The sequence below is a fragment of the Erinaceus europaeus genome, chromosome 3, assembly GCF_950295315.1.
Source record: "Erinaceus europaeus chromosome 3, mEriEur2.1, whole genome shotgun sequence".
In the NCBI taxonomy this organism is placed as follows: Eukaryota; Metazoa; Chordata; class Mammalia; order Eulipotyphla; family Erinaceidae; genus Erinaceus; species Erinaceus europaeus.
Genome location: NC_080164.1, coordinates 177634096 through 177660722, shown reverse-complemented (window position 1 = coordinate 177660722; position 26627 = coordinate 177634096). Strand labels below are relative to the sequence as shown.

The window sequence follows — 26627 nt, the reverse complement described above, 5'->3', positions numbered from 1 at the left end:
GTATACAGGATGGAGTCTTCGGCCCATCATTCATCTGGTCTTCAGGATAATGGTGCTGCGTCTGTGCGGCATTTCTTGAAATAGGCTTTACATTCTGTAGTCTGCCCAGAAGTCAAAATCAAAGAGGGACAAAGTGTGTGTGTGTGTGTGTGTGTGTGTGTGTGTGTGTGTGTAGTATTTGAGCTTATTGTCATACCCTTTTTAACATACTAATTTTTTTTTGTAAAACAATTACTATAAACAAAAGGCTGAGCATAATTACTTTTTTTTTTTTGCCTTTTCCAGTATGTCCATTTCAGATGATCTTTTAAAAATATGTATTTATTTATTCCCTTTTTGTTGCCTTTGTTGTTTTATTGTTGCAGTTATTATTGATGTTTGTCTTCATTGGTGGATAGGAAAGAGAGAAATGGAGAGAGGAGGGGAAGACAGAGAGGGGGAGAGAAAGATAGACACCTGCAGGCCTGCTTCACCATTTGTGAAGTGACTTCCCTATAGATGGGGAGCCAAGGGCTCGAACTGGGATCCTTATGCCGGTCCTTGCGCTTTGTGCCATGTGCACTTAACCCGCTGCGCTACTGCCCAATTCCCCATTTCAGATGATTTTACCCCACATGGTGCCATCTGGTAATTGTGTTTTTTTAGATCCATCATTTCAGTCTAAAAAAACAAGAAGGAATCACTCACACCACCTGGAATATTGACTGATGCTTCTGAATGCACTAACAGAACTACACCTTTTAGAGAATTTGACCATAATGATAAGTTTACCAGTGCTAAGCAAACAGACCAGTAAGCAGGTAGGGTGTGTGTGTGTGGGGGGGGGCAGTTATCACCTGCAGGATAAGCAAGACATTTGCAATAAAGGAAACACAATGACAGAAAAGTAGACACTCTGCCGTGAATAATATTCGCAAGGTCGTAATCCTGTAAAAGCTGATTATTGGTACAGTTTGTGAGATCATTATATTGGGACTATGAGTGACATAGGGAAGAAAAAAAAAAACTTTCTGAGAGTATGATGGGGAAAGATAAACTATCCTGTTTCCTTCTAGGAAGTCACAGAACAAAGCCTAAATGGAAACATTAAGAAACAGCATAGAGACATGTCAGGTCAGCAGTTTGCTTCACTTTTTTTGACACAGGGCTCCTTGAATTGGTTTTTGTTACTGAGTTTTGTGAGTTCTCTATATATCTTGGTTGCTAGCCCTTTCTCTGCTGGGTGATATTTTCCCATTCTGTAAGGTATCTTTCAGTTTTGCTGATGGTCCCTTTTGCTGTACAGAAACTTTCAAGGCTACACAAAAAAAAAAAAAAAAAAAAAAAGAAACTTTGAAGGATAATGTAGTCCCATTGAGTTTTTTGTTTTGTTTTCCTTGCTGATGAACCTGTTTCTCCAAAGATGTCTCCAAAGCAAACACAGATAAGTTTTTTCTTTTTTTTTTTTTTCTAAATCCATGTTTGATGTGACAGAGATAAAAATGATGCTTTCAGAGGCCATGCCACACACGACAAACCAATACTCAGCACTTCTGTGCTTCTTGTTCTTTGTGAAGAGAAGAGTGACTCATGAGTAATCGGTGGGAAAGAAGATGTCTGCACAAATGTTATGGTTTGGGGGTCAAGATAATCTTTCTTTTCTTTTGATGAGCAATCTCTCCTCTCCCTCTGTCTCTCTCTCCATCTTGGCTTCATCAGCCTGGGCACCTCTCCACAGGCCTGGAGTGAAAGCTGGCATTCGGGAGGCTGTGGAAGCTACTTAGAGTCAGACTCCAGCTTGTGTCTGGGTGGTGATGTAGACTTCCTGTGAAAGCTAAACGGGCTGACAGAGACTTTCAGTGACTGTGGAGAGATCAGAGATCACAGGTTGACCCAGGCGGCAGGCCCACTCTTGCATGATCTCTAAGGAGATAGACATGTCTGCATGCCTGAGGCCCTGAGGTTCCAAGTTCAATCCCAGGCACTAGAGAAGTGCTCTTGTCTCTGTTTCATAGAAAAAAAAATACTGAAAAAGAAAGAAATGAATTGAATTAAAGAAACCAGGAGAAGGCCTGTGATGTAGCTCGCTTGGGAGGGGGGGGGGGTCTACTTTGCCTTGTGCTGCACCCAGCTTAGAGCACGGGCCCCTGCAGCTTCTGTGCCTCTGATAAAGTCAGCAGGGAGTGAAGTTCCATAGTGGCAATGATAAAAGAAAGAGAGAGGAAGAAAGGAAGGAAGGAGAACGTAAAGAAGGAAGGAAGGAAGGAAGGGAAGAAGGAAAGAAAAGAGAGAGGGTGAAAGGCAAAACAGAAAACAAAGAAAAGCAAAGAAAGAAAGGAAGGAAGAAAGAAAAGAAAAGAGATAAAGAAAAGAAGAAAGATTGGGAGACAGCATAATGGACATGTAAGAGACTTTCATGCCTGAGGCTCCGAGGTCACAGGTTCCATCTCCTGCACCATCAGTCAGAGCTGAGCAGTGCTCTGATCTTTCTTTTTAAAAATTAAAAAAAAAATTATCTTTATTTATTGGATTGAGGTAGCCAGAAATCAAGAGGAAAGGGGGAAATAGACAGGGAGAGAGGCAGAGAGACACCAGCATCACTGCTTCACCACTCGTGAAGCTTTCCCCCTGCAGGTGGGGAGCTGGGCTAGAACCCAGGCCCTTGCACACTGTCACATATGCGCTCAACCTGGTGCGCCACCACCCGACCCTGTGCTCTGGTCTTTCTTTCTGTATCAGTCAATCTCTGATCTAAAATAAAAAATTTTAAAGGAAGAAGAAATTGAGGTAGGAAGGAAGAGGAAAAGGAAGTAGAGAGAGGAAGAAAGAGAGATTCACTTAAAAAGTGCAAATAGGGCAGTTGGACCGTAGCGCAGGGGGTTAAGCGCATGTGGCAAAGCTCAAGGACCAGCATAAGGATACCGGTTCCAGCCCCCCTCCAGTCCCCCCCCAGGCTCCCCACCTGCAGGGGAGTCGATTCACAGGGGTGAAGCAGGTCTGCAGGTGTCTGTCTCTCTCTCCCCCTCTCCGTCTTCCCCTCCCCTCTCCATTTCTCTCTGTCCTATCCAACAAGGACGACATCAATAACTAACAATAATAACCACAACAAGAAAACAAGGGCAACAAAAGGGAATACATAAATAAATTTTTTTTTAAAGTGTAAAGTTTAAATAAAAAAGTGCAAATAGAGGAAACCACAAGGTGCGGGACCCAGCCCAGAGTGTCCGTCCCCACACTGACCTCAGCGCCGGACACCTCACCCCTCTTAGGGGCCTTGTCTCCCCAGAACGGGGAGGGCTGGAAGCTGGGTGGGGAGCCGCCCTTGACCTCCAGGAAGAGGAAGCGCGGGCCGCAGCCTCCGGGCCTAGCGATGTGGGCACCGCGGTGGCGGCGGGCGGCAGGGCTGGTGCTGCTGGTGCTGTGGGTGCTGCCGGCGCTGTGGGCAGGCGCGGGCGCGCGGTGGAGCGGCGAGGGCAGCAGCGCGCAGCTGCAGAGCATCTTCCTGGGGCGCTGCGCGGACTACACTAGGCTGCTGGGCCCCGAGCAGCGGTGAGGGGCCCAGCGTGGCCGGCGGGAGGTGGGAGAGCAGGACTAGGGGAGGAATACCGGCTTCGGGGCTGGGGTTGGGGGAAGGAGAGCGGGAATAGGAAAAGGGAGGGAAGGAGGGGGGAAGTGGCGAGGTGGAGGGGATGAGGGAGGGGAGATGGAGGAATTGGGGAGATGGAGGAGTTGAATGGAGGAGTGGGAGAAGCAGGGATGGGGGTGGCAGAGTGGACTGGAGAGGGTTGGAGGGTAGGAGGGAAGGGTGTCAAGACCAGGGTTGGGGGTGTGTGTAGTTGGGGGGGGCGGCCTCACCTGGTTTGGTAGGGGGTGGGGTGGTGGATGGGGATTGTAAAGTTCAGAGTGTGGGGGCCTAGGGGGCGAGAGAAGACTGGGGGGTGGGGGTCTGGAGTTGAGGAGAGAGAATAGCATCGGGGACTGCCTAGAGAGGGTGCCTGTGTGTTTATATAAAATGAGAAGTCTGACTAGAGGTGAAGGGGTGTGTGTGTGTGTGTGTGTGTGTGTGTGTGTGTGTGTGTAGGGCAAGGGTTGGGGGGCAGGGGACTTTGGATGACAACCAGGACAGGCTTAGTCAGCACCCTCCAGCAGATTCCAGGAATGCAGGCTGGAACAGACCTCCTCACTATAGGCCTTTTGCAGTGAGGGCTTCCCCTGCCTTGCTGACACTGTTTCACAGTGCCAAGGAGTTGGGACCCATGGGGAGAGCTGAGGAGAACCAGGAGAGGCTGGAGGGTGTGGCTGACTCAGCAATGTGCCAGAAAGCCTCCTCTGTGCCCGCCTTCCTCCCTGGGCTTTATCAGCTGCTGCCCACCTTGAGGCCTCATTTGGCCGGGAACCAGAAGGGGCCTGGGCTCTAACCCCTCACGGGAACAAGACGCTGTGTGGGTTAGAGAGGATGTATCTTCTGTTGCGTCTGCTGCTCCTTTGACTACTTGGGGTGACTGTGTCTGAGCTCTAAGGTGTCTGCACAGCACCTTGGGGTAACATTTCCATTACTTTGAGAACATTCTTTCTCCTTTAAAATGTTTTTAATGGTTTTTTTGACTCCAGGGTTATTGCTGGGGCTCGGTGCCTGCACTGCAAATCCACGGCTCCTGGAGGCCATCTTTCCCATTTTGTTGCCCTTGTTGCCATTGCTGTTGTTGTTGGACAGAACAGAAAGAAGCTGAGAGAAGGGGGAAGACAGAGGGGGAGAGTAAGATAGACACCTGCAGCCCTGCTTCACCGCCTGTGAAGCGACTCCCCTACAGATGGGGAGCTGGGGACTCAAACTGGGATCCTTACACTGGTTCATGCGCTTTGTGTCATGTGTGCTTAACCTGCTGTGCTACTGTCTGGCCCCCTAAATTTTATTTTATTTATTACTGGATAGAGACAGAGAAACAGAGAGAGAGAGAAAGAGAGAGAGAGAGAGGGAGAGAGAGAGACCTGCAGCCCTGCTTCACCACTCGTGAAGCTTTCCCCTTGCAGGTGGGTACCGGGGGCTTGAACCCTGGTCCTTATACACTGTAGTGTGTGTGCTTAACCAGGTCTGTCACCAGTTGGCCCCACACTCTACCATTACTTTGAAACCCTGCGTTTCTTTTAATCCTGTCGGTATCAGACTTAATGTAATTGTGGTGACAATTCACTACTTTTTTTTTTTTTTTTTTAGCAGAGGTAGCCCCACAGAGTTGACTGTCACTAAGTCAGCTGAACATTTAAGTCTTGAGAGCATGTAAGGAGAGCTGGAGTGACATCATTGGGTGATAAGTTTCATTGCCTTATTATTTTTTTTAAAAAAGTATTTTGTTTTTTATTTACTTTATTTTAATATGAGAGAGAGAGAGACTGTAAGCTCAGCTCTGGCTTATTGTACTGCTGGGCTTGAACCTGAGACATGAGAGCCTCAGGCATGAAAGGCTTCTGAAGAACCATTATAATGCCTCCCCAGCCCAGTTTCATTGCTTTCTTTTCTTATTTACACACACACACACACACACACACACACACACACACACACACACACACATATATATATATATATATATGCCTCCAGGGTTATCACTGGGACTCAGTGCCTACACTGGCAGCCATTTTTTTTTCATTTTGTTGCCCTTGTTGTTGCTACTATTGCCACTGCTGTTGTTGTTGGAAAGGACACAGAGAAATGGAGAGAGGAGGGGGAAACAGAGATGGGGAGAGAAAGACAGATACCTGCACACCTGCTTCACCCCCTGTGAAGCAACACCCCTGCAGGTAGAGAGCCGGGGGCTCGAACTGGGATCTTTAGGCTGGTCTTTGGCGTTTTGCACCTTGTATGCTTAACCAGCTGCACTACCGCCTGGCCCCCAACTTCTTGATATTTTTAAAGATCTATTTCCTGATTAATGAGAGAGCCAGGAAGGGGGAGAGTGAACCAGAGCATCACATGTGCCATCAAGCATGGAATGCAGGACCTCATGCTTGAGAGTTTAGGCTTTATCCACTGCGCCCACCCCCAGGGTGACTCTTTCCTCTTTTTGACTTGTTCTTTTATGCAGGAGCAAGAACTGCACGGCTATCTGGGAAGCCTTTAAAGTGGTTCTGGAGAAGGAGCCCTGTTCTGTGCTCCCCTCAGACTATGATCTCTTCCTAAACCTCTCCTGGCACCCTCTTCCCAGAGACAAGGTAACTCTAGACTGTGCTTGTGTCTGCCCGTGTGTGCCTGCCTGCATCTGTGTCTGTGGAGTTGTCTGTGTCTCTGGCTGTCTCTTTCTATGGAGAGAACCATAGTGCAGGCCCAGCTGTGAGAAGATGTCCCTGCAGCTGTCCCCAGTGTCACCAATTGCCAAGCAGCAAAGTTACATTGTGTTGGCATAGGGAGATAGCTCACCCACAAAGTGCGTGACTTACCATGCACTTGGCTCTGGGTTCAAGTGCTAGTGATACAGAGGAGCAACATGGGTTGCAGAGCAGTGCTGGGGTATCTCCTTTCTTTCCTTCTTTCTTTCTTTTTTTCTTTCTTTCTTTCTTTCTTTTCTCTTTCCTTTCTTTTTTCAAACCTCTCTATTGATGTTAATTAATTTATTTTATTATCTTTATTTATTGGATAGAGACAATCAGATATTTAGAGGGAAGGGGGAGACAGGGAGGAAGAGAGACATAGAGATAGATACCTGCAGATCTGCTGTACCACTCGCAAAGGTTTCCCCCTGCAGGTGGGAACTGGGGGCTTGAACCCAGGTTCTTGCACACTCTAACATGTGTGCTCAACCAGGTGCACCCCCATCCAAGCCCTTTCTTAGTCTTTCTTGGCCCCCTTAGTATAATAAATATACAAAGTTATAAAACTGGGTTTGGGAGGGCTTTGCGAGTGGTGAAGCAGGGTTGCAGGTGTCTTCCTGTCTCTCTCCCTCTCTGTCTGCTTTGCGAGTGGTGAAGCAGGGTTGCAGGTGTCTTCCTGTCTCTCTCCCTCTCTGTCTCCCCCTTCCTCTCTATTTCTGACAGTTTCTAGCCAATAAATAAATAAAGATAATAAAAAAATAAAAGGAAGGAAATACTACATACGCAATAGTGTAACATGTATAACATATGGACATTGTACCACATATATTACACAGGCAAGATACATAGTATTCTTTGTGTTGCTGGGAACATACCTGCTGCCCTTCCTGAATAGGTAATGAAAGCTCAATTGTCCTCAAGTCAGCCTGGAGTGACTTTGGACTTGAAAAAAATCATCTGGATTTCATCCTGTAGCATCACGGTCTGTCTGTCTTCCCTCAGTCCCTGTTCTGGGAGAATAACCATCTCCTGGTCACCAGCTTTGCAGACCAGACCCGCCGCTTCACGCCCCTGTGTGATGTGCTGTATGGTAGGGTGGGTGACTTCCTGAGTTGGTGCCGCCAGAGAAACGCCTCAGGTAAGACTTGCCCTCTGTGGCACCTGAGACTGCTGGAGTGTGTGCTACCAGGCTCTCCATTGCCCTTCACAGGTTGTGCCTGGCAAGGGATAGGTGTCTTTGCTCCAGCAACTGGGTCTCCGTGGGCTGGGTGGGCAGACCTGTGGGAGTAGGACTTATGCATATTGGGTAGAACACAGGCTTAGTCTAATTTTCCTTTTAAAAACTTTTATTGGGAGTCGGGCAGTAGCGCAGCGGGTTAAGTGCACGTGGCGCAAAGCGCAAGGACTGGCATAAGTATCCTGGTTCGATTCCCTGGCTCCCCACCTGCAGGGGGAGTCGCTTCACAAGTGGTGAAGCAGATCTGCAGGTGTCTATCTTTCTCACCCCCTCTCTATCTTCCCCTCCTCTTTCCATTTCTCTGTGTCCTATCCAACAATGACAACATCAATAACAATAATAATGACTACACAATTAAAAAAACAAGGGCAACAAAAGGGAATAAATAAATATTTAAAAACTTATTGATTTATTTTTTCACCACTCCCATTACCAAAGGTCTGTGTTCCCGTCCCCATCCCCACAGATAACCACTATAGTTCTCCCACAGTCTTGAAAATAGGTCAATATTTTGTTCTAGGGCAGGCGGGGGGATGGGGGGGGTGGAGGGGTGTGGGGTGAGTGGGTAGCATAATAGCTATGCAAAGAGACTCTCATGCCTGAGGCTCCAAAGTCCCAGATCAGTCCCCTGCACCACCATAAACTAGAGCTGAGCAGCGCTCTGGCTGAAAAACATTTTTTTTCACATTTGTATATTTAATTGTCTATATTCCGCATATGAGTGAGCCCATCCTGTAGTTGTCCTTCCCTCCTTACTTGCTTCACTGAGCATCATCTTATCCAATTCCATCCTCTTTTTATTGCTGCATAATACTCGATTACGTATATGTCTTACAACTTTTTTAATCCAGTCATCTGTTGAAGGGCATTTTGGTTGTGTCCAGGTTTTTGTTATTGTGAATAAAGCCACTATAAACATGGGAGAGCATATATTCCGATGAATCAGTGTTGTTACTTCCTTTGGGTATATGCCTTGCGGTGGAATTGCTGCGTCATATGGTACATCCATTGTATTTGTTGAAGGATTCTCCACACTGTTCTCCGTCATGGCTGCACCAGTCCTCACTCCCACCAGCAGTGCAGTAGAGTTCCTCTCTCTCCACATCCTCTCCGACACTTCTCTTGTTTTATTGATGGAGCCCATTCTCACAGGTGTGAGGCAGAAGCTCAGTGTGGTTTTGAGCTGCATTTCTCTGAAGACGAGGGAATTAGAACATCTCTGCATTATGTCTGGAGGCCTTATGTCTCTTCTTTTAGAGAACCATCTATTCATATCTTCTACCCATCTTTTAATTGGGTTGTTGCTGTAGGATTTCTTCATAGATGTTTGATATTAACTGCTTGTCTGAAGTGTAGTGTGCAAATGTCTTTTCCTATTTGCTGGGTTGCCTGTTTACCCTTATAGAATTTTATTTTGATGTGCCATCTGGCCATTTTTTCCTTTTTATAATATCTATCTCTTTATTTATTTTTATTGCCACCAGGGTTATTGCTGGGGCATGGTGCCTGCACAACTAATGCACTGCTCCTGGCAGACATTAAAAAATTATTTATTTATTTAATAAAGGAGACATTAATAAAACTGTAGGATAGGAGGGGTACAACTCCACACAATTCCCACCACCAGATCTCTATATCCCATTCCCTCCCCTGATAGCTTTCCTATTCTTTATCCCTCTGGGAGTATGTACCCAAGGTTATTGTGGGTTGCAGAAGGTGGAGGGCCTGGCTTCTGTAATTGCTTCCCCACTGAACATGGGCATTGACTGGTCAGTCCATACTCCCAGTCCCTGGCAGCCATTTTTTTCTCCCTGCTCCACTTTATCAACCAGGACAGAGAAATATTGAAACAGGCCAGGTAGGTAGTGGAGGGAGAGAGACAGAGACATCTGCAGACCTGCCTCACTGCTTGTGAAACTCCCCCCCCCCACACACACACACACACGCTGCAAGTGGGGATCTGGGGCCTGAATCTGGGTCTTTAAGCCTGGTAACATCTGTGCATAACCAGATGTGCCACTGCCTGGCCCCAATGCATTGAATTTGAGAGAGACAGAGAGAAAGAGAGAGAGACACCAGGGTGTCGCAGAGCTCTGGCATTTATGATACCAGGGATGGAACCCTGACATGAACTTTGAGATGCGATGTGTCTCTTTCCCCCTCAGGACTTGATTATGAATCCTGCCCAACAATGGAGGACTGTGAGAACAACCCGGTGGATTCCTACTGGAAGCGGGCATCCATGCAGGTAGCACTGGGCTGCATAGATGGCTGACCGGGCAGTGGGGTGGGGACCTGCGGGCATGGGACAGAAGAGGGAACAGGGAAGGCTCAGGACTCATCTGGAAGCTACCCTCAGACTTAACTCCCACCTTTACAACTTCCTGGTTCACTCCCTCCCCCAGCTCAAATACTCAGCATCACCTGACATTGAGAAAACACCCAGTGTGGATGGTTTTTATTGTTCATATTGTATTGATAGCATAGTGCTTTATTATTTAGTTAAACTTAATTTATTTACTTTATTTTATTTTTCTTTGGTTGGACAAGACAGAGAAATTGAGAGGCAAGGGGAACATAGGGAGAGAAAGACAGATATGGGACTTGGGAGATAGCATAATGGTTATGCAGAACGACTTTCTTGCCTGAGGCATCAAAGGTCCGAGGTTCAATCCCCAGCAACACCATAAGCCTGAGCTGAGTAGTGCTCTAGAAAAAGAGAGAGAGAGAGAGAGAGAGAGACCCGAGGCACAGCAGTGCTTATGAAGCTCCCCACAGGTGGGGACCAGAGGCTTGAACCTGAGTCCGTGTGAAAAGTAAGGTGTGCACTTAATTGGCTGTGCCACAGCTGGCCCGCAGTGATAATTGTGTATGCTTAACCAGTGCGCCTCCACCTGGCCCCTGTAATGCACACTTTGTACACAAGGGGGAGCTTAGTGGTGCTTTCCAATTTGTTTTTCTTCTGTTGCTTTATAAGCAAGAGATAAGAGACTAGAGAGCATTGCTTTGTCCTACGCAGTTCTAGAGAATGAACCCACAGCCTGACACAGGCAGGAAATATACTGTGCCCACTGTACCCATCTCCTGGCCTGCCAAAAGTATTTTTTAAACTTTATCATTAAAGTCTTTTTAAAAAAATTCTATTTATCTGTTTGTTTGTTTGTTTATTTGACAGAGATAGAAATTGAGAAGGAAGGGAGTCAGGCAGTAGCTCAGAGGGTTAAGCGTATGTGGTGCAAAGCGCAAGGACCGGTGTAAGGATCCCAGTTCCCCCCGGCTCCCCAGCTGCGGGGGAGTCGCTTCACAGGCGGTGAAGCAGGTCTGCAGGTGTCTGTCTTTCTCTCCCCCCTCTCTGTCTTCCCCTCCTCTCTCCATTTCTCTCTGTCCTATCCAACAACGACGATATCAATAACAACAACAATAATAACTACAACAACAACAAAAAAGGGCAACAAAAGGGGAAATAAATAAGTAAATATATATAAATTGAGAAGGGAGGGAGGAGAGGGAATGGGAGAAGGAAAGATGAAGAATGCTGCTTCACTCCTTGTGAAGCCTTTCTCCTCCCCAGAGTCTTTTTATCTTTTTAATAAAATGATTATTGAGACAGAAAGAGAGAAAAATCAGAGTGCCGCTTCAGCCCATGTGGTGCCAGGAATCAAACCTGAGACCTCACCCACACACGTGTGGTTTGAACTCGAATCCTGCGCTACCGCCCTGGCCCCACCCAGGGATTTCTGTCTCTTATTTCAGTGCACCAGCTCGCATAGCTGACGTCTCAGAAGTCACAGAGCTGAGCAGTGCTCCGCTTCCCCCACTTATTGTAAAGCATTTATTTATTTATTTATAAAAGGAGACGTTAACAAAACCATAGGGTAGGAGGGGCACAACTCCACACAATTCCCACCCCCCAGATCTCCAGATCCCACCCCCTCCCCTGATAGCCTTCCCACTCTCTAGCCCTCTGGGAGCATGGACCCCACCTGGAGGTGGAAAGCTTCACAAATGGTGAAACAGGTCTGCAGGTGTCTCTCTGTTTCTTTCCCTCTCTATCTCTTCCTTCCTCTCAATTTCTCTCTGTCTCTATCCAATAATCAATAACTAAATAAAAATATAAAAAGTAAGAAAAATGAAAAAAGAAAACGAAAGGGAAAACAACCTCAGAATACTAGAAACACACCATCTCCTCTCCCCACTCCCCTTCCCTTCTCTCTCCTCCCCTCCCTCCTCTCCCCTCCCCTCCCCTCTCCCCTTCTCTCCCCTTCTTCCCCTTTCTTTCCCCTCCCCTCCCCTTCCCTTCCCTCCCCTTCTTTCCCCTCCCCTCCCCTCCACTCCCACCCCTCTCCTTCCCTCCCCTTCTCTCCCCTTCTTTCCCCTCTTCTCCTCTCCCCTCTTCTTCCCGTAGTGTGCATTCCATAGCTATGAAATGACAGCCTAAGGTCTACCCAGAAGGTCTGTGTTTTTTCCTTGCAGTATGCTCAGGACAGCTCCGGAGTGATCTATGTTATGCTGAACGGATCGGAGCCCAGGGGAGCCTATCCTGTCAAAGGGTGAGACCACCAGCCCCCACAAGTTCAACCAAAACCGTGTAGTTATTATGAACTGAAGTTTAAGAGTCTCACCCTGCGTTTTGGTGCAATGTGCCCACCTCCGGGGAAAGGGCACAGAGAAGGGACCGGGGGAATCCTTGGAGTCCCGGTGCATGCTGGTGGGGAGAATCCAAGTCCTTCTGAGTCCCCAGAATGTGCTGCAGAGACATCGTGCCTGTGTGTCGACCACAGTACTGTAAGCCACTAAGCCCTGCCTCCCCACAAAATGATTGAGAAAGACAAAGTGATTTGCTCTGATTCCCAGTCGAATGCTTATTTAATTTATTTATTCATTCATTTTTGGATAGAGACAAAGAGAAATTGAAAGGGAAGGGGGTTAAGAGAGGGACACACACACACACACACAGAGGGAGAGACAGAGAGAGAACTGCAGCACTACTTCCCCACTCATGAAGCTTCTCCCATGTGGGTGGAGACCAGGGTCTTGAACCAGGATCCTTATGCACTATAACATGTACACTGTACTGGGTGTTCCACCACCTGGTCCCAAATGCTTATGTATTTAAATCCAGGTAGAGCCAAGAAATCACAGTCAAATGGCCTGGAGACCAGAGCCCTGATTAGCTGTTTGTGGCATGAACAACTGATGCCCGTATGAAAGAAACAAGTCAACTAAAACAACCAAAGCTAAAAGATACGCTAGAAGCTTCGAAACAAAAGTGTTAACCAACTGTTATTGAAATGGAGAAAGTGTCACGTAGCATCAGGATTTTCTGAATCACCTTCCCCACCTCTCAGATTTTTTGCAGATTTTGAAATCCCCTACCTCCAGCAGGATAAAGTCACACGGATTGAGGTCTGGGTCATGCATGAGATTGGACGCCCCCGAGTGTAAGTCACGTTGTCGCTGATAGCTCTAATTATACTTGTAAGCTTTCTTTCATTTCTTTCTATTATTGGATAAGGCAGAGAGAAACTGAGATGGGAGGGGGGAAGATAGAGGGGGCGGAGGAGAGAAAGAGAGGGGGTCTGGATGGTAGCACACTTGGTTGAGTGCATATGCGACATGTGTACAAGGACCTAGGTTCAAGCCCTCAGTCCCCAGCTGCAGGGGAAAGTTTTGCAAGTGGTGAGGCAGTGCTGCACGTGTCTCTCTATCTCTCTCCCTCTCTATCTTCCTCTTTCCTGTCAATTTCTGGCTGTCTCTATCCAATAAATAAAGATTAAAAGACAGAGAGAGAGAGAGAAGAAATAAAGACAGACACCTGCAGATCCGCTTTACCACTTGAGAGGTGACCCTCCTACAGGTGGGGATCTGGGGGCTCAAACCCAGATCCTTGGGCGGGTTCTTGTGCTTTGTACTATGTTGGCTTGACTTAATGCACCACTGCCCAGCCTGGGCCAATAAGCTTTCCTTGCATGTGCTATGATCAGCGTTCACTTTTGGGGGTAAGTAGTAGCATTTTCTTTCTTTTTTTTTTTTCTTTTCCCTTTTGTTGCCCTTTTTTTTTATTGTTGTTGTAGTTGTTGTTATTGATGCCGTCGTTGTTAGGACAGAGAAATGGAGAGAGGAGGGGAAAACAGAGAGGGGGAGAGAAAGATAGACACCTGAAGACCTGCTTCACTGCCTGTGAAGTGACTCCCCTGTAGGTGGGGAGTCAGGGGCTTGAACTGGGATCCTTCTGCCGGTATTTGTGCTTTGCACCACCTGCGCTTAACCCACTGCGCTACCGACGGACTCCTACTAGTGGCTACAGAAAGGCCAAGACTCAGCCTTCTGCCACGAGCCAGAGTCCAGAGAGAGTCTCTATTCTCCAGAGAACTCTTGTCAACCAAGGATATTCAGGCTCCTTCTTGAGCTGTGCGGACAGCTTTGGAGAGGAGAGCGTGAATTCCTTAGGTATATGTGTAGCTCAGAGCCATTTCCTGTTTCTGGTCATTTGCAGGCCCCCAATCCCTTACCAGGCGTTCTTAGAAACAACTCTCGAACTCCGTAACAAAGAATTTATTCTTACACCACAACCAATTCCACATTACTAGTAATTAACTGACCAAGAAAACATTCTTGGGGGCCGGGTGGTAGCGTACCGGGCTAAGCGCACTTGATATGAAGCACAAGGACCCGTGCAAGGATCCTAGTTCGAGCCTTCCACCCCCCACCTTCAGGCCGGTGTCGCCTTGCAAGCAGTGAAGCAGGTCTGCAGGTGTCTATCTTTGTCTCCTCCTCTCTTGAATTCCTCTGTCTCCTCAATTTCTCTCTGTCCTATCCAACAACAATGGGAAAAAGATGACTGCCAGGAGCAGTGGATTCATAGTGCAGGCAGGCATCGAGCCCCTGTGATAACCCTGGAGGCAAAAAAAGAAAAGGCAAAGAAAACTTAGCACTGTGGCTTCACATCTGCATGATGTGAATGCTACTTATTTAAAAATTATTTATCTTTTAATTATGGGGGGAGAGATGGAAGGAGAGAGAGAGAGAGGGGACATGCAGTACCATTTGCCACCATACCCCAATGTCTATTTGACTTTGTTTACACAGCGCATTTTTGCAAGTGGTAACTGAGAAAGGTTCTGTTAGGCTGAACTTTCTCTCAGTCTTTGGCTAAGCTCATTCGGGGGAAGCACACCCTACACAGCTTTCTCTCACCTGTCAGAGAACACTAGCGGGGAGAGAAGCGCTGACTGGCAGAACCAGGGGGATAACTCAGCCAAGCACCATTGGGTTGACAAGCCTGAGGCTCTGGGATCGAATCCCATCCTCCCTAGTATGAAGTGCATCAAACTTGAACGCAGGACTGCCAAACCAGAGACAGAGTCTCAGTGTCAAGACCCCCATCTACAGGGGGAAAGGAAGCTTCACGAGTGGTGAAGCAGCTATGCAGGTGTCTCTCTGTCTCTCTCCTTCTCTGTCTCCCCTCCCTTCTCAATCTTTCTGTCTCTATCCTATAAATAAATAAATAAATAAATAAATAAATAAATAAAGGTAAGGAAAAGTTATTTTTAAAAAAGTGTAACCTCATTTAGACTTCTTGCTGGTTCTGCCTTTTTATTTTATTGTTTCTTTTTTTCTCCTTTTTAAAATATTTATTTCCTTTTGTTGCCCTTATTGTTTTACTGTTGTAGTTATTATTGTTGTTGTTATTGACGTTATCATTGTTGGATAGCACAGAGAGAAATGGAGAGAGTAGGGGAAGACAGAGAGCGAGAGAGAAAGACAGACACCTGCAGACCTGCTTCACCGCCTGTGAAGCGACTCCCCTGCAGGCAGGGAGCCGGGGGCTCAAACAGGGATCCTTACACTAGTTCTTGTGCTTTGTGCCACATGCGCTTAACCTGCTGCACTTCCACCTGACTCCCCAATTTTGCCTTTTTATTATTTTTTAAAATGAATTAAGCAATTTGATAGCTGAGGTAAGCAATGCAATATGGCTAACTATGAGTACCTCAGAGTAATGATGAGAAACACACCATCTGGCAACACCAGGAAGTATGGTCGTCTGCCTGAAAATGGAGAAGGGAAGGAAAGATACTCTTGGTATTGAAGCCCAGGCAACAACCGGTGGTAGAATTTCTTTTTTTAATATCTTATTTATTTCTTTTCTTTTTTTTGTTGCCCTTGTTTTTTAATCATCATTGTGGTTATTATTGTTGTTGTTATTGGTGGTAGAATTTTTGTTTGGCAGATCCAGGGTTCCAGGATGGACCTGACTTTGGATGTCGCCTCTCCCTACCTGTCTCCCCACCCCTGAAGGAAGTTTAATGAACTAGACAGCTGAACCTCCTCCTTCTCCTGCCTGCTGTCTGAACACCCAGCTTACTTGCTTAATTCGTTGATCATTGGATAGAGACAGAGAGAAATTGAGAGGGTTGGGGGGGAGACAGAGAAAGGGAAAGAGACAGAGAGACACTTGGGTGGGCTGCGCCACTTGTGAAGCTTTCCTCTGCAGCAGGGGACTAGGGACTTGAACCAGGGTCCTTGTGTGCTGTAATGTGTGCGCTTAACCGGGTAGCCACCGCCTGACCCCTAATACCCAGATTACGAAGCAGGACCAGCAGCCTGGTGTCCGCTTTTGTTTGCTTTTATCTCTAGGTGTGTTTTTGCATTTTAGGGAGTCGTGCGGAGAAGGCAGCATGAAAATCCTGGAAGAGAGACTGAGGAGTATGGGCTTCAAGTACAGCTGTATCGACAACTACACGTAGGTGGCTGGTTATGACTGGCAAGCACATGTAAGGGCGGCAGTGGTCCTGGGGGGGGGGCAGGGGCTGGTCAAGAGGGTTGTTCTGAGTACTTGGAGCGTGTGGCCCTAGTTCATGCCTGGCCCTGACCTCACTGAAGGCAGCTTTGGTGCTGGGCTCTCTTTCAGTCTTTGTTTTTATTTTTTAAATCATCTTTATTTACTTATTGGAGAGAGACAGCCAGAAATAAAGAGGGAAAGGGGTTGGTAGAGAGGGAGAGAGACAAAAAGACACCTTCAGCCCTGGTTCACCACTTGTGAAGCTTTTCCCGTGCAGGTGGGGGCCAGTGGCTTCAACCCAGGTAAAGTGTGCACTTAACCAGGTGCACCACCACCTGGCCTCTCTCTCTCTCTTTCTTTCTTCCTTTCTTTCTTTCTTTCTTTCTCTCTCTCTCTCTCTCTCTTTCTGCCTCTGACTTCTATGTTTTGAACACACATTTATTAGTGATTTAATAATGATCAACAAGATTGTAAGACAATGGGGGTACTATTTCATACACTTCTACCACCAGAGTTCAGTATTCCATCCCCTTCATTGGAAGTTTTCCTATTCTTTATCCCATTGGGAGTATGAACCAGAATTCTTTATGGGGTGCAGAAGGTGAAAGGTCTAGCTTCTATAACTGCTTCTCCACTGGACATGGACATTGGCAGGTGGACCCATACCTTCCATCCTGTTTCTAGTGGGGCAGGGCTCTGGGGAGGTGAGACTTCAGGACACACTTTGCGAGAGGTTGTCTGCCCAGGGAAGTCAGGATAGTATCGTGGTATCATCTGCAACTTGATGGTTGAAAGGCAGTAAGATATAAAGCAGAATAAATTGTTTAATAAGCAGGAACAAAAAGGCAGGAATAGAGCAGATGAAACTAAGTGTCTTCATGTGAGAAGCTAGGGAGTCTATTTTAGATATGTTCCAAGGGGCCTATGAGTATAGTAATTTTTGCCTGAGCCCAACAGCTAACATACAGGTAGACTAATTATTTTTAAAGAGGGTTTTCCTGGGACCAGTGTCCCAGGAAACATGGGGCTATGCCTTCTGTGAAGACACTGAATGTAAGCACTGAGCATCCTTCTGGCCTCTCCCTGTACTGAGTCTCATGCCACTTACATGAGAAATGAGATAGTCCTTGGCCACTTTCTTGTATACCCAGAGTCCTCCTTGGCTTGCTTAAGCATGTGAGTAACCTGTGAACTGCAACTGTCCTCTCTGCATCTATTATTATTATTATTTTTATTGCCACTAGGGTTATCACCGGGACTTGGTGCCTGTACGATGAATCTACTGCTCCTTGCAGACATTTCCCCCCCTTTTAAATTTTATTTATTTATTTTCTTGGATAGGACAGAGAGAATTTGAAAGAGGAGGGGAAGATAAAAAGGGAGAGAGAGAGAGAGAGAGAGAGAGAGAGATATGCTTGCAGTGCTTGCTTCATGGTTTGTGAAGTGTCCTCCCTGCAGGTGGGGAGTGGGAGCTCGAACCCAGGTCCTTGTGCTTGGTAACATCTATGCTTTGCTAGATGCACCACCACCTGGCCCCGTCTGCATCTTTGAATCTTTGGTCTCTACCCAGCCTGTGGGGTCCTTGCACAGGATAAGATGTAAGCTGGACTTAGAGATATGACTCATCTTAACTATAGACCCACAGGGACATAACAGTAGTAACTGTTGCTATGTATTGAGCCCATTCTGTGTGAGAAACTCCAAATTTCTAATCACTTATTCTTTTTTGTTGTTGTTGTTTGTTTGTTTGAAGTGTAGGTAACCTTGGCTCAAACCCTGGCTCAGTTGAAGGTTCTCCTCTGACATGGGAATTCCTCCGACTGTTTTTCTGTCTTCATTCCTATGTCTGTAGGCCTCATAGGTTCACTGGGAACAAGTCCAACAGTATAAGGAGGTGGTGACTTTCCTGAAAGGCTGTGGGTCTGCAGGGCGGAAATGGTACCCACCATCTTGTCCAGTACCCATGTCCCATCAGCCTCTGCTCAGTCTCTGGCTTCTCTCAAACTCCACAGCTTGGCCGTCTCCCCTGGAGCCTTCGGGAAGTGAGGGTTATCCCCAGGAACAAACCCCTCAAAGCTCTTCTCTTTCCTGCATCTTGAAGCTTTGGTGACATTTCACTCATCTGTGTTCTCTTGGTTACTCCTGTCCTACCATTTATTTCTTTTCCTTTCACTTTAAAAACAGTCAGCAGAACCTACGACCTGCTCTGCTCTGTGCTTTTGGAAGGAAGGCACAGAAAACACATCGTCCTCCAGGTCAGATGTCCCGATGAACTTCAAACCCTTGTCCTGTTTATTCCAAAGCCCACTTTCTTTTTTCTTTTTATTTTAACTCCCTCAAGAAATAAGCAAGATGGAATGCCAGGCTAGCTTCGTGGGCGGGAGACAGACGACCAGGGACTCACTGAGCTGGGATGCAGTTCAGTCTTTATTGATGAGCAGAAATGCAGTGCAATCAATCAAATCTCTATTCATTAGAAAGTCCTGTCCTTTATATCTCCTGAGGCAGAAGTGTCAGGAAGAGGAAGTACGTAGGATAGGGGGTGGGAAGAAGGAAAAAAGAGCTCAAACCAGTGGGGATTAAACCAGGGCGGGTCTCAAACAAAACAATGATTATGTAAATAGACCACAGCGTTAAGCAATGCAAGCGAACCTTACGTGATGATCAAAACAGAAGGGGTCTTAGAAGCAGACCAACAATGGAAGTGTCCAGGCCATATCCTCACACCTAGGTGACTGTTGTTTCTTTTTTATTTCCTCTCTCCCTTTTTCTTCTTTTTCTTTTTCTTGCCACCAGGGTTATTACTGGGGCTCAGTGCCTGCACTATAAATCCATTGCTCCTGGTGGCCATTTTTTTCCTATTATACTTGATAGGACATAGAGAAACTGAGAGGGGGGGATGAGAGAGAGAGAGAGAGGCCTGATGACCTGCTTCACCAATCTGTAGCTTGCCCCCTGCAGGTGGGGAGATGAGAGGCCTGAACCCAGGTCATGGTGATATGTGTATTTAACTGGGTGTGCTCCTTCCTTCCTGGTGGGGAGTAGGGGCTTGAACCCACAAGGCACACAAATATGCTCAACCAGGTGTGCCACTGCCCAACCCTGAGGGCAAGAGATTTGAGCTTCCCTGCATGCTGGAATATAGTAAAGACTTTCCTTTCTTGGGAAGCCAGTGTGACAATGCTTGACTTCCGGGTGCCCTGGCGCGTAGGCTGGCTTTCACCCTCACCTGCTCCATTTGACTCTTGTGGGGATTAAATAACTTGATCTACATAAAACCCGTAGTCAGGTTCCCTGGTACATAGTAAGTGCTCAATAAAAGCTGGGCTTTTTAAAAAAAATAGTTATTTGTTCCCTTTTGTTGCCCTTGTGGTTTTATTACTGTAGTTATTGATGTCATTGTTGTTGGATAGGACAGAGAGAAATAGAGAGAAGAGGGGAAGACAGAGAGGGGGAGAGAAAGAGAGACACCTGCAGACCTGCTTCACCGTCTGTGAAGCGACTCCCCTGCAGGTGGGGAGCTGTGGGCTCGAACCGGGATCCTTATGCCGGTCCTTGCGCTTTGTGCCACCTGCGCTTAACCTGCTGCGCTACTACCTGACTCCCATAAGCTGGACTGTTTTATCTTTCTATCATTTTTATTGGCATGTTAATGGTTTATAGTCCAGTTGCTGACATATGAGTACAACGTCTCATCCCCCCATGATAGGTGTCTGCAAAGCAATCTCAGCTCCAGTTTTTGCCACAACAAGCCAGGACCCTAAGTCCCCTTACCCCAACCCCCTCCCTGCACCCCTCCCCAGAGTCCTTTGCTTTGGTGCAATACACCAAACCCAGTCCACGTTTTTCTTTGTGTTCCCCCCCTTTATAAAATTTATTCTCTTTTGTTGCCCTTGTTGTTATTGATATTGTCAGTGGTTGTTGGATAGGACAGAGAGAAATGGAGAGAGGAGGGGAAGACAGAGGGGGGGAGAGAAAGATAGACACCTGCAGACCTGCTTCACCGCCTGTGAAGCGACTCCCCTGCAGGTGGGGGTGTTTCCCCTTTCTTTTTTTAAAAAATTTTTTATTTAAGAAAGGATTAATGAACAAAAACATAAGGTAGGAGGGGTACAACTCCACACAATTCCCACCACCCAATCCCCATAACCCACCCCCTCCCATGATAGCTTTCCCATTCTCTAGTCCTCTGGGAGTATGGACCCAGGGTCGTTGTGGGATGCAGAAGGTAGAAGGTCTGGCTTCTGTAATTGCTTCCCCACTGAACATGGGTGTTGACTAGTCGGTCCATACTCCCAGTCTGCCTCTCTCTTTCCCTAGTAAGGTGTGTCTCTGGGGAAGCTGAGCTCCAGGACACATTGGTGGGGTCTTCAATCCAGGGAAGCCTGGCCAGCATCCTGGTGGCATCTGGAACCTGGTGATTGAAAAGAGAGTTAACATATGAAGCCAAACAATTTGTTGAGCGGTGTTTCCCCTTTCTGTCTTTGTTTCTTGAGTCCCACCTGTGCGTGAGATCATCTGGTATTCATCCTTCTCTTTTTGGCTTATCTCGCTTAACATGATGCCTTCAGCCCCCAGGGACGGCTACACTCAGACTCAAAGCTGGCTGTTTTAAAAAGGAAACAGCTGGCATTTTCTTCAGTGTCAGAGTTTGCGTCCCTGGTACCTTGCGGTCACATCCTTTGATGGAAGTCACTCTGGTAATCCTTTCAGTCCTCTTCTTATTCCACAGACCAGTGAAACTCTTGATGTGCGTGGACCACAGCTCTCACCCTGACTGTGCCTTAAAATCGTAAGTAAATGTTTCAACTTGCCAGCCTTGCTTCCCCACTGTAGCCAGTCCTTACTACTTCTGGAACCCTGGTCACCTGCAATATGAATTGAAGCCAATATGAGACTCCAGGAGGCTTGTGAGGTTAGAGGATAAGGCAGGTATGGGCGAAGGTTGATCTGGATAAAGCCTCATCTCGGGCTTTGAATCAGGCTGAGCTAGAGGGATTGTCTTTCTAGTGGAGCTTCCTGCTTTGGGATAGGCTCCCACAAAGAGTCTAGACCACCGGCCTTTGTTTCCCCTGGCAGGTGAACTGCATTTCCCTGGCACGGGAGTAACTCACAGACCCATGTTCTGCTCTTGGCTCAGGTGAGCTACCTGAATGCCTGCTGAGGATGGTTAGTCTGGGGGCAGCTTTGATTGTGATACCAGTCCTCCTACTAGTCTTTAAAATGACAGCTTGTAGGCTGGAGAGACAGCATAATGGTTATGCAAAAGACCCTCATGCCTGAGGCTCTGAGATCCCAGGTTCAAACCCCAGCACCACCATAAGCCAGAGCTGAGCAGTGCTCTGGTCTTTCCCTCTGTTTATCTCTCATTAAAAAATAAAAAATACTCAATTATTAAAAAATAAAATTACAACTTGCATTTTACATTATGGTCATGCTTTGATTTTCCATTTCATCTTCTGACTCCTTTGCTTATTAAGTTTAATCTTTACTGCCTGTCTCCCACCTTTGAAAACTGCAAGTGTCAGGGAGTCAGAGACTTTTGAACCTCTTTCCTTCACTGAAAGGTGTGTTTTGGGAACATGGGTTGCTTGGAAAGAAAGCTGGTAGCTGCTTAGAAAGGAATGAGTGGAAAAATGATTGGTATCTACCCAGCAGAGCCAAAGACTGTTCAGAAAGAGGCCAGGTAGTCAGAGCTCTTACGAGAGCCTTGGAGAGGCTGGAGAAATAGTTCACTGGGTAGGACACCTGCATTCCTATGCACGTGACTCTGGATTGATCCCCAGCACCATGTGAGCAGAGCTGAGTCAACAGAGGTAGCTCTAGTGCTATTTTCTGTGTGTGTGTGTGTGTGTGTGTGTGTGTCTCTCCCTCTGTCTCTGGATGAAAAAAATGCCTCGGAACAGTGAAATTACATATGTGCAAGGCCCTGGTTACTTATAGGGAGGAAGAAAGAAGGGGGGGAAGAGAGGACAGAAGGGGGAAAGAACAAAAAAAGAAAAGAAAGGAAGAGAGGGGGGTCGGGTGGTAGCGCAGCAGGTTAAATGCACATGGCGTGAAACACAAAGACTGGTGTCAGGATCCTGGTTGAAGCCCCTGGCTACCCACCTGCGATGGGGGGGGGAGTCACTTCAAGAGTGGTGAAGCAGGTCTGCAGGTGTCTATCTTTCCCCTCCCCTTCTCTGTATTCCTCTCCTCTCTCCATTTCTCTCTGTCCTACAACAATAGACAACAAGGGCAATGAAAGGAAAAAAAAAATAGAAGCAGTGGATTCATGGTTCAGGCACTGAGTCCCAGCAATAACCCTGGAGGCAAAAAAAAAAAAAAAAAAGAGAAAGAAAATAGAAAATAAAAGAGTGAAAGAAAGAGAAAGGCAGAAATAAAGGAAAAAAGGAAGGGAGGAAGGAAGAATGATGAGCCTAGACATGTAAACAGAGGGGCACAAACTTCTATTTCTGTTTTGCAGGATTATGGGCATAAATGATTTTTTAAAAAAGTCTCAGAAGAGAAGCTTCAAATTGCTCATCATGGTTATTTAGGGAGAGGAATGGATAAGAGGTAGAAAAAGAAGAAGAGAGATTATCATTCTTGTTTATTTCAGTATTACTTATTTATTTATTTAAATATTCATTTGTTTATTCCTTTCTGTTGCCCTTGTTGTTTTATTGTTGTAATTGATGTCATTGTTGTTAGGACAGAGAGAAATGGAGAGAGGAGGGGAATACAGAGAGAGGAAGAGAAAGACACCTACAGACCTGCTTCACCACTTGTGAAGCAACTTTCCTGCAGGTGGGGAGCCGGGGGCTTGAACCGGGATCCTTAAGCTTGTCCTTGAGCTTTGCACCACCTGCACATAAGCTGCTGTGCTACTGCCCAACTCCCTATTTCAGTATTATTTTATTTTATTCAAAATCAAACAAGGGGACAGGAAGGTAGCTCGTCAGGTGTGGTGTGTGCTTTGCCACGAGTGTGGCCTGGGTTCGAGCCTCAGCACCACCTAGCAGGAGTAAGCACCAGAGGAAGGAAGTTCCAGTGTTGTGGTTGGCTTCCTCTTCTCTCTGTCTGACAGGGAGAATGAAGAAGTCAGTCCTGGAGTGATAAAATAATCTATGGGCCACCCCTCACCCACTTCTGACCCATATTTCCCAAACATAAAATTAAAAATTATAGTAAGAATAGATCCTTGTGAAACATAAAAAGACACAAAGAAGTGGAAAGATATTCCATGTTCATAGGTTGGAAGAATTAACACCATCAAAGTGAATATACTACCCAGAGCCATCTACAAATTTAATGCTATCCCCATCAAGGTCCCACCCAATATTTTGGAGAATAGAACAAAAACTATAAATGTATCTGGAACCAGAAAATACCTAGAATTGCCAAAACAGTCTTGAGAAGAAAGAACAAAACTGAAGGCAACACACTCTCAGATCTAAAATTGTATTATAGGACATTGTCATAAAAACTGCTTGGTACTGGAACATGAATAGGCACACTGAGCAGTGGAATAGAATTGAGAGCCCAGTAGTGAGCCCCCACACCTATGGACATCTAATCTTTGACAAAGGTGCCCAGACTATTAAATGGGGAAAGCAGAGTCTCTTCAATAGACGGTGTTGAAAAAAATGGGTTGAAACATGCAGAAGAATGAAACTGAGCCACTATATTTCACCAAATACAAAAGTAAATTCCAAGTGGATCAGCTTGGATGTTAGACCAGAAACTATCAGATACTTAGAGGAAAAGATTGGCAGAACTCTTTTCCACATAAATTTTAAAGACATCTTCAATGAAACAAATCTAATTACAAAGAAAACTAAGGCAAGCATAAACCTATGGGACTACATCAAATTAAAAAGCTTCTGCACAGAAAAAAACTACTACCCAAACCAAGAGACCCCTCACAGAATGGGAGAATATCTTTCCATGTCATACATCAGACAAAAGGCTAATAACCAAATTGTATAAAAAGTTCACCAAACCCAGCAGCAGCAACAACAAAATAAATAAATGACCCCATCCAAAAATGGGGGAAGTATATAAATAGAATAGTCACAGAAGAAGAGATCTAAAAGGCCAAAAGCACTTGAAAAAGTGCTTCAAGAATAGATCCTTGTGCTAATTCACTATTTAAAAAAAAAATCATGTGAATCTAGTCTAGGACACAAACCAAATCAGAAATGTCCAGCAGGTGGGGCCCTGGTACAAACTTGTGGACAACCCACTGGCGCGAGTTACAAACTTCTTTAATTTTTATTGGCGGAACTGATGGTTTACAGTATATACAGTTGATGGTACAAATGTAAAATTTCTGTTTTTCTGCAAAACACTCTCACTTCCAGCCTAGGTCCTCCTCCACCCAACCCCAGGAGATTTTTTACTTTGATGCAATACACCAACCCAGTGCAGATCCTGCTTTTGTATTTCCCCTTCTGTTATTTCTCCACTTCTGTCCATGAGTGAGATCATCCATATTTATTCTTCTCTTACATTTTCAAACCAATAGTAGTTTGCTTCATAAGTGGTGTAAAATAATTCAGTAATGTCTGGCTTTTAAACATATTTTGTTTATTATTTTTTGGATAGAGACAGAAATTGAGAGGTAAGGAGGAAATAAGGAGATAGATAGATAGATAGATAGATAGATAGATAGATAGATAGAGACAGACCTGAAGCACTGCCTCACTGCTCTTGAAGTTTTCCTCCTGCAAGTGGGGACTGGGGGCTTGAACCCAGGACCTTGTGCATTTTTTAAAAATTTATAAAATGGAACCATTGACAAGACCATAGAATAAGAGGGGTACATTTCCACACATTGCCCACCCCCAGAGCTCCATATCCAATCCCCTCCCTTGATAGCTTCCCTATTCTTTATCCCTCTGGGAGTATGGACCCAGGGTCATTGTGAGTGCAGAAAGTGGAAGGTCTGCCTTCTGTAACTGCTTCTCTGCTGAACAATTTTTTTCAATCAGGTGTGCTACCACCCGGCCCCCTAACTTTTGTTTTTAAACCATCTTGTGGTCAGACCTCACCTGCTATGAGTTGTATTCATATTTGTGTCCAGACCACTCTCTGAAACCTTTACACCGGGATGTTTTCTTCCTTATTTAGACTCTGATGATGAATTTCCCATCAACTGGAAGTGTGGCTTAAGTTAATCTTAAACCCACACAATACATACAGGTCTACTCACAGAGATTAATTCATTCCATGAAGAAGAGTAAATTCGCTCCACAAATGCTAAAATGGGAGTTGACCAGGATACCATGTTAAAGTAAAGGACAAGTAACAAATTCCATTTGCACTTGGAATTTGCCTTTCCTTCCCATTCCTTTCCTTTCCTTTCTTTCCTTTCCTTTCTTTCTTTCTCTTTCATTCCTTTTCCTTCTTTTCTTTTCCCTTTTTTCTTCTTTTCTTTCTATGAGAACACTGTTTATGGTAGTGTGTGGGTTTAAACCCTGGATTTTCAGATCTATAGGCATGAAGTATTTTTGCATAACCATTATGCTATCCCCCCACCCATTTGTACTTAGGGACGAGAGAGAGAGAGAGAGAGAGAGAGAGAGAGTGAGTCCTGGAAGAGCTACCCAGGTTCTTAAGGGTCAATCTTTACAGAAAATGGAAATTAGGAGACTTAGGGGCAATTTGACATTTCACTTTCTAGCTCTCTTGCTATTAACATATTTTTAAAGATAGATCTTTTAAAAATGTTTATCATTTTTTATTCATTTATTGGATAGAGACAAGAGTAACTGGCATAGAAAGGGAGATAGAAAGAGAAACAGACATCTGCAGCACTGCTTCACTGCTTCACTGCTTGTGAAGCTTCTAATCGAGAACGGGGGGCTTGAACTCTGGCCCTTGAACTTGATAACATGTGCTCTCAACTGAGCATACCACCACCCGGCCCCATTATTAACATTTCCTATACTGTGCATGTATGACTTTGCAAGTCAGCACCATACACCCAAATGGACATTGTCTCCATTTCTTTTTCCATTTGTAGGGCAGCAGCATCTTCTCAAAGAGGAGTGCCCTCCCCCTACGCAGAACCAGGTGCCGGGCTCATCGCTCCTCTCTTCGTGGCGGCTCTGGCTTCAGCCGCTCAGTTCTGACAGGAAACTCAGCTGTGCTACCTGGTCCCGCCCTAAAACCTACCCTCCTTCAATGACCCCTGCTTCTTCTGTTGGACCAGGAGAATCCGATGTCTAAAGAAGCTTCCTGCTATGAACAAAAATTCCTGAAATGAATTGTCATGGTTTACATGCTGAAGGGTGGCTTGGAAATAAATGCATCTTGGCTCTTTCTTGCCCTTGA

At 45.9% G+C, this 26627-nt stretch overlaps 1 protein-coding gene across 2 annotated transcripts; it reads left to right on the top strand.

The window, feature by feature from the left end:
- The first annotated feature begins 3293 nt into the window (after nucleotides 1-3293).
- Nucleotides 3294-26627, top strand: BST1 (bone marrow stromal cell antigen 1). Of its 2 annotated transcripts, XM_007517883.3 has the most exons (9): nucleotides 3294-3528; nucleotides 6063-6189; nucleotides 7288-7423; nucleotides 9688-9770; nucleotides 11996-12072; nucleotides 12871-12963; nucleotides 16182-16268; nucleotides 21040-21099; nucleotides 26317-26627. In XM_007517883.3, exons 1-9 carry the CDS (start codon nucleotides 3350-3352, stop codon nucleotides 26423-26425), a joined length of 951 nt encoding a protein of 316 aa, XP_007517945.1. In that variant the 5' UTR covers nucleotides 3294-3349; the 3' UTR covers nucleotides 26426-26627. The 2 variants fall into 2 exon arrangements, with proteins under 2 accessions (XP_007517945.1, XP_060044291.1); XM_060188308.1 differs by lacking the exon at nucleotides 16182-16268.

What these genes read in the sequence shown, in the direction of transcription:
- BST1 (XM_007517883.3), top strand. Translation starts at nt 3,350, where the DNA reads ATGTGGGCACCGCGGTGGCGGCGGGCGGCAGGGCTGGTGCTGCTGGTG. An exon ending in GAGATTGGACGCCCCCGAGT is followed by an intron (nt 12,964 to 16,181) that starts GTAAGTCACGTT and finishes TTTGCATTTTAG; the next exon opens with GGAGTCGTGCGGAGAAGGCA. An exon ending in AGCTGTATCGACAACTACAC is followed by an intron (nt 16,269 to 21,039) that starts GTAGGTGGCTGG and finishes CTTATTCCACAG; the next exon opens with ACCAGTGAAACTCTTGATGT.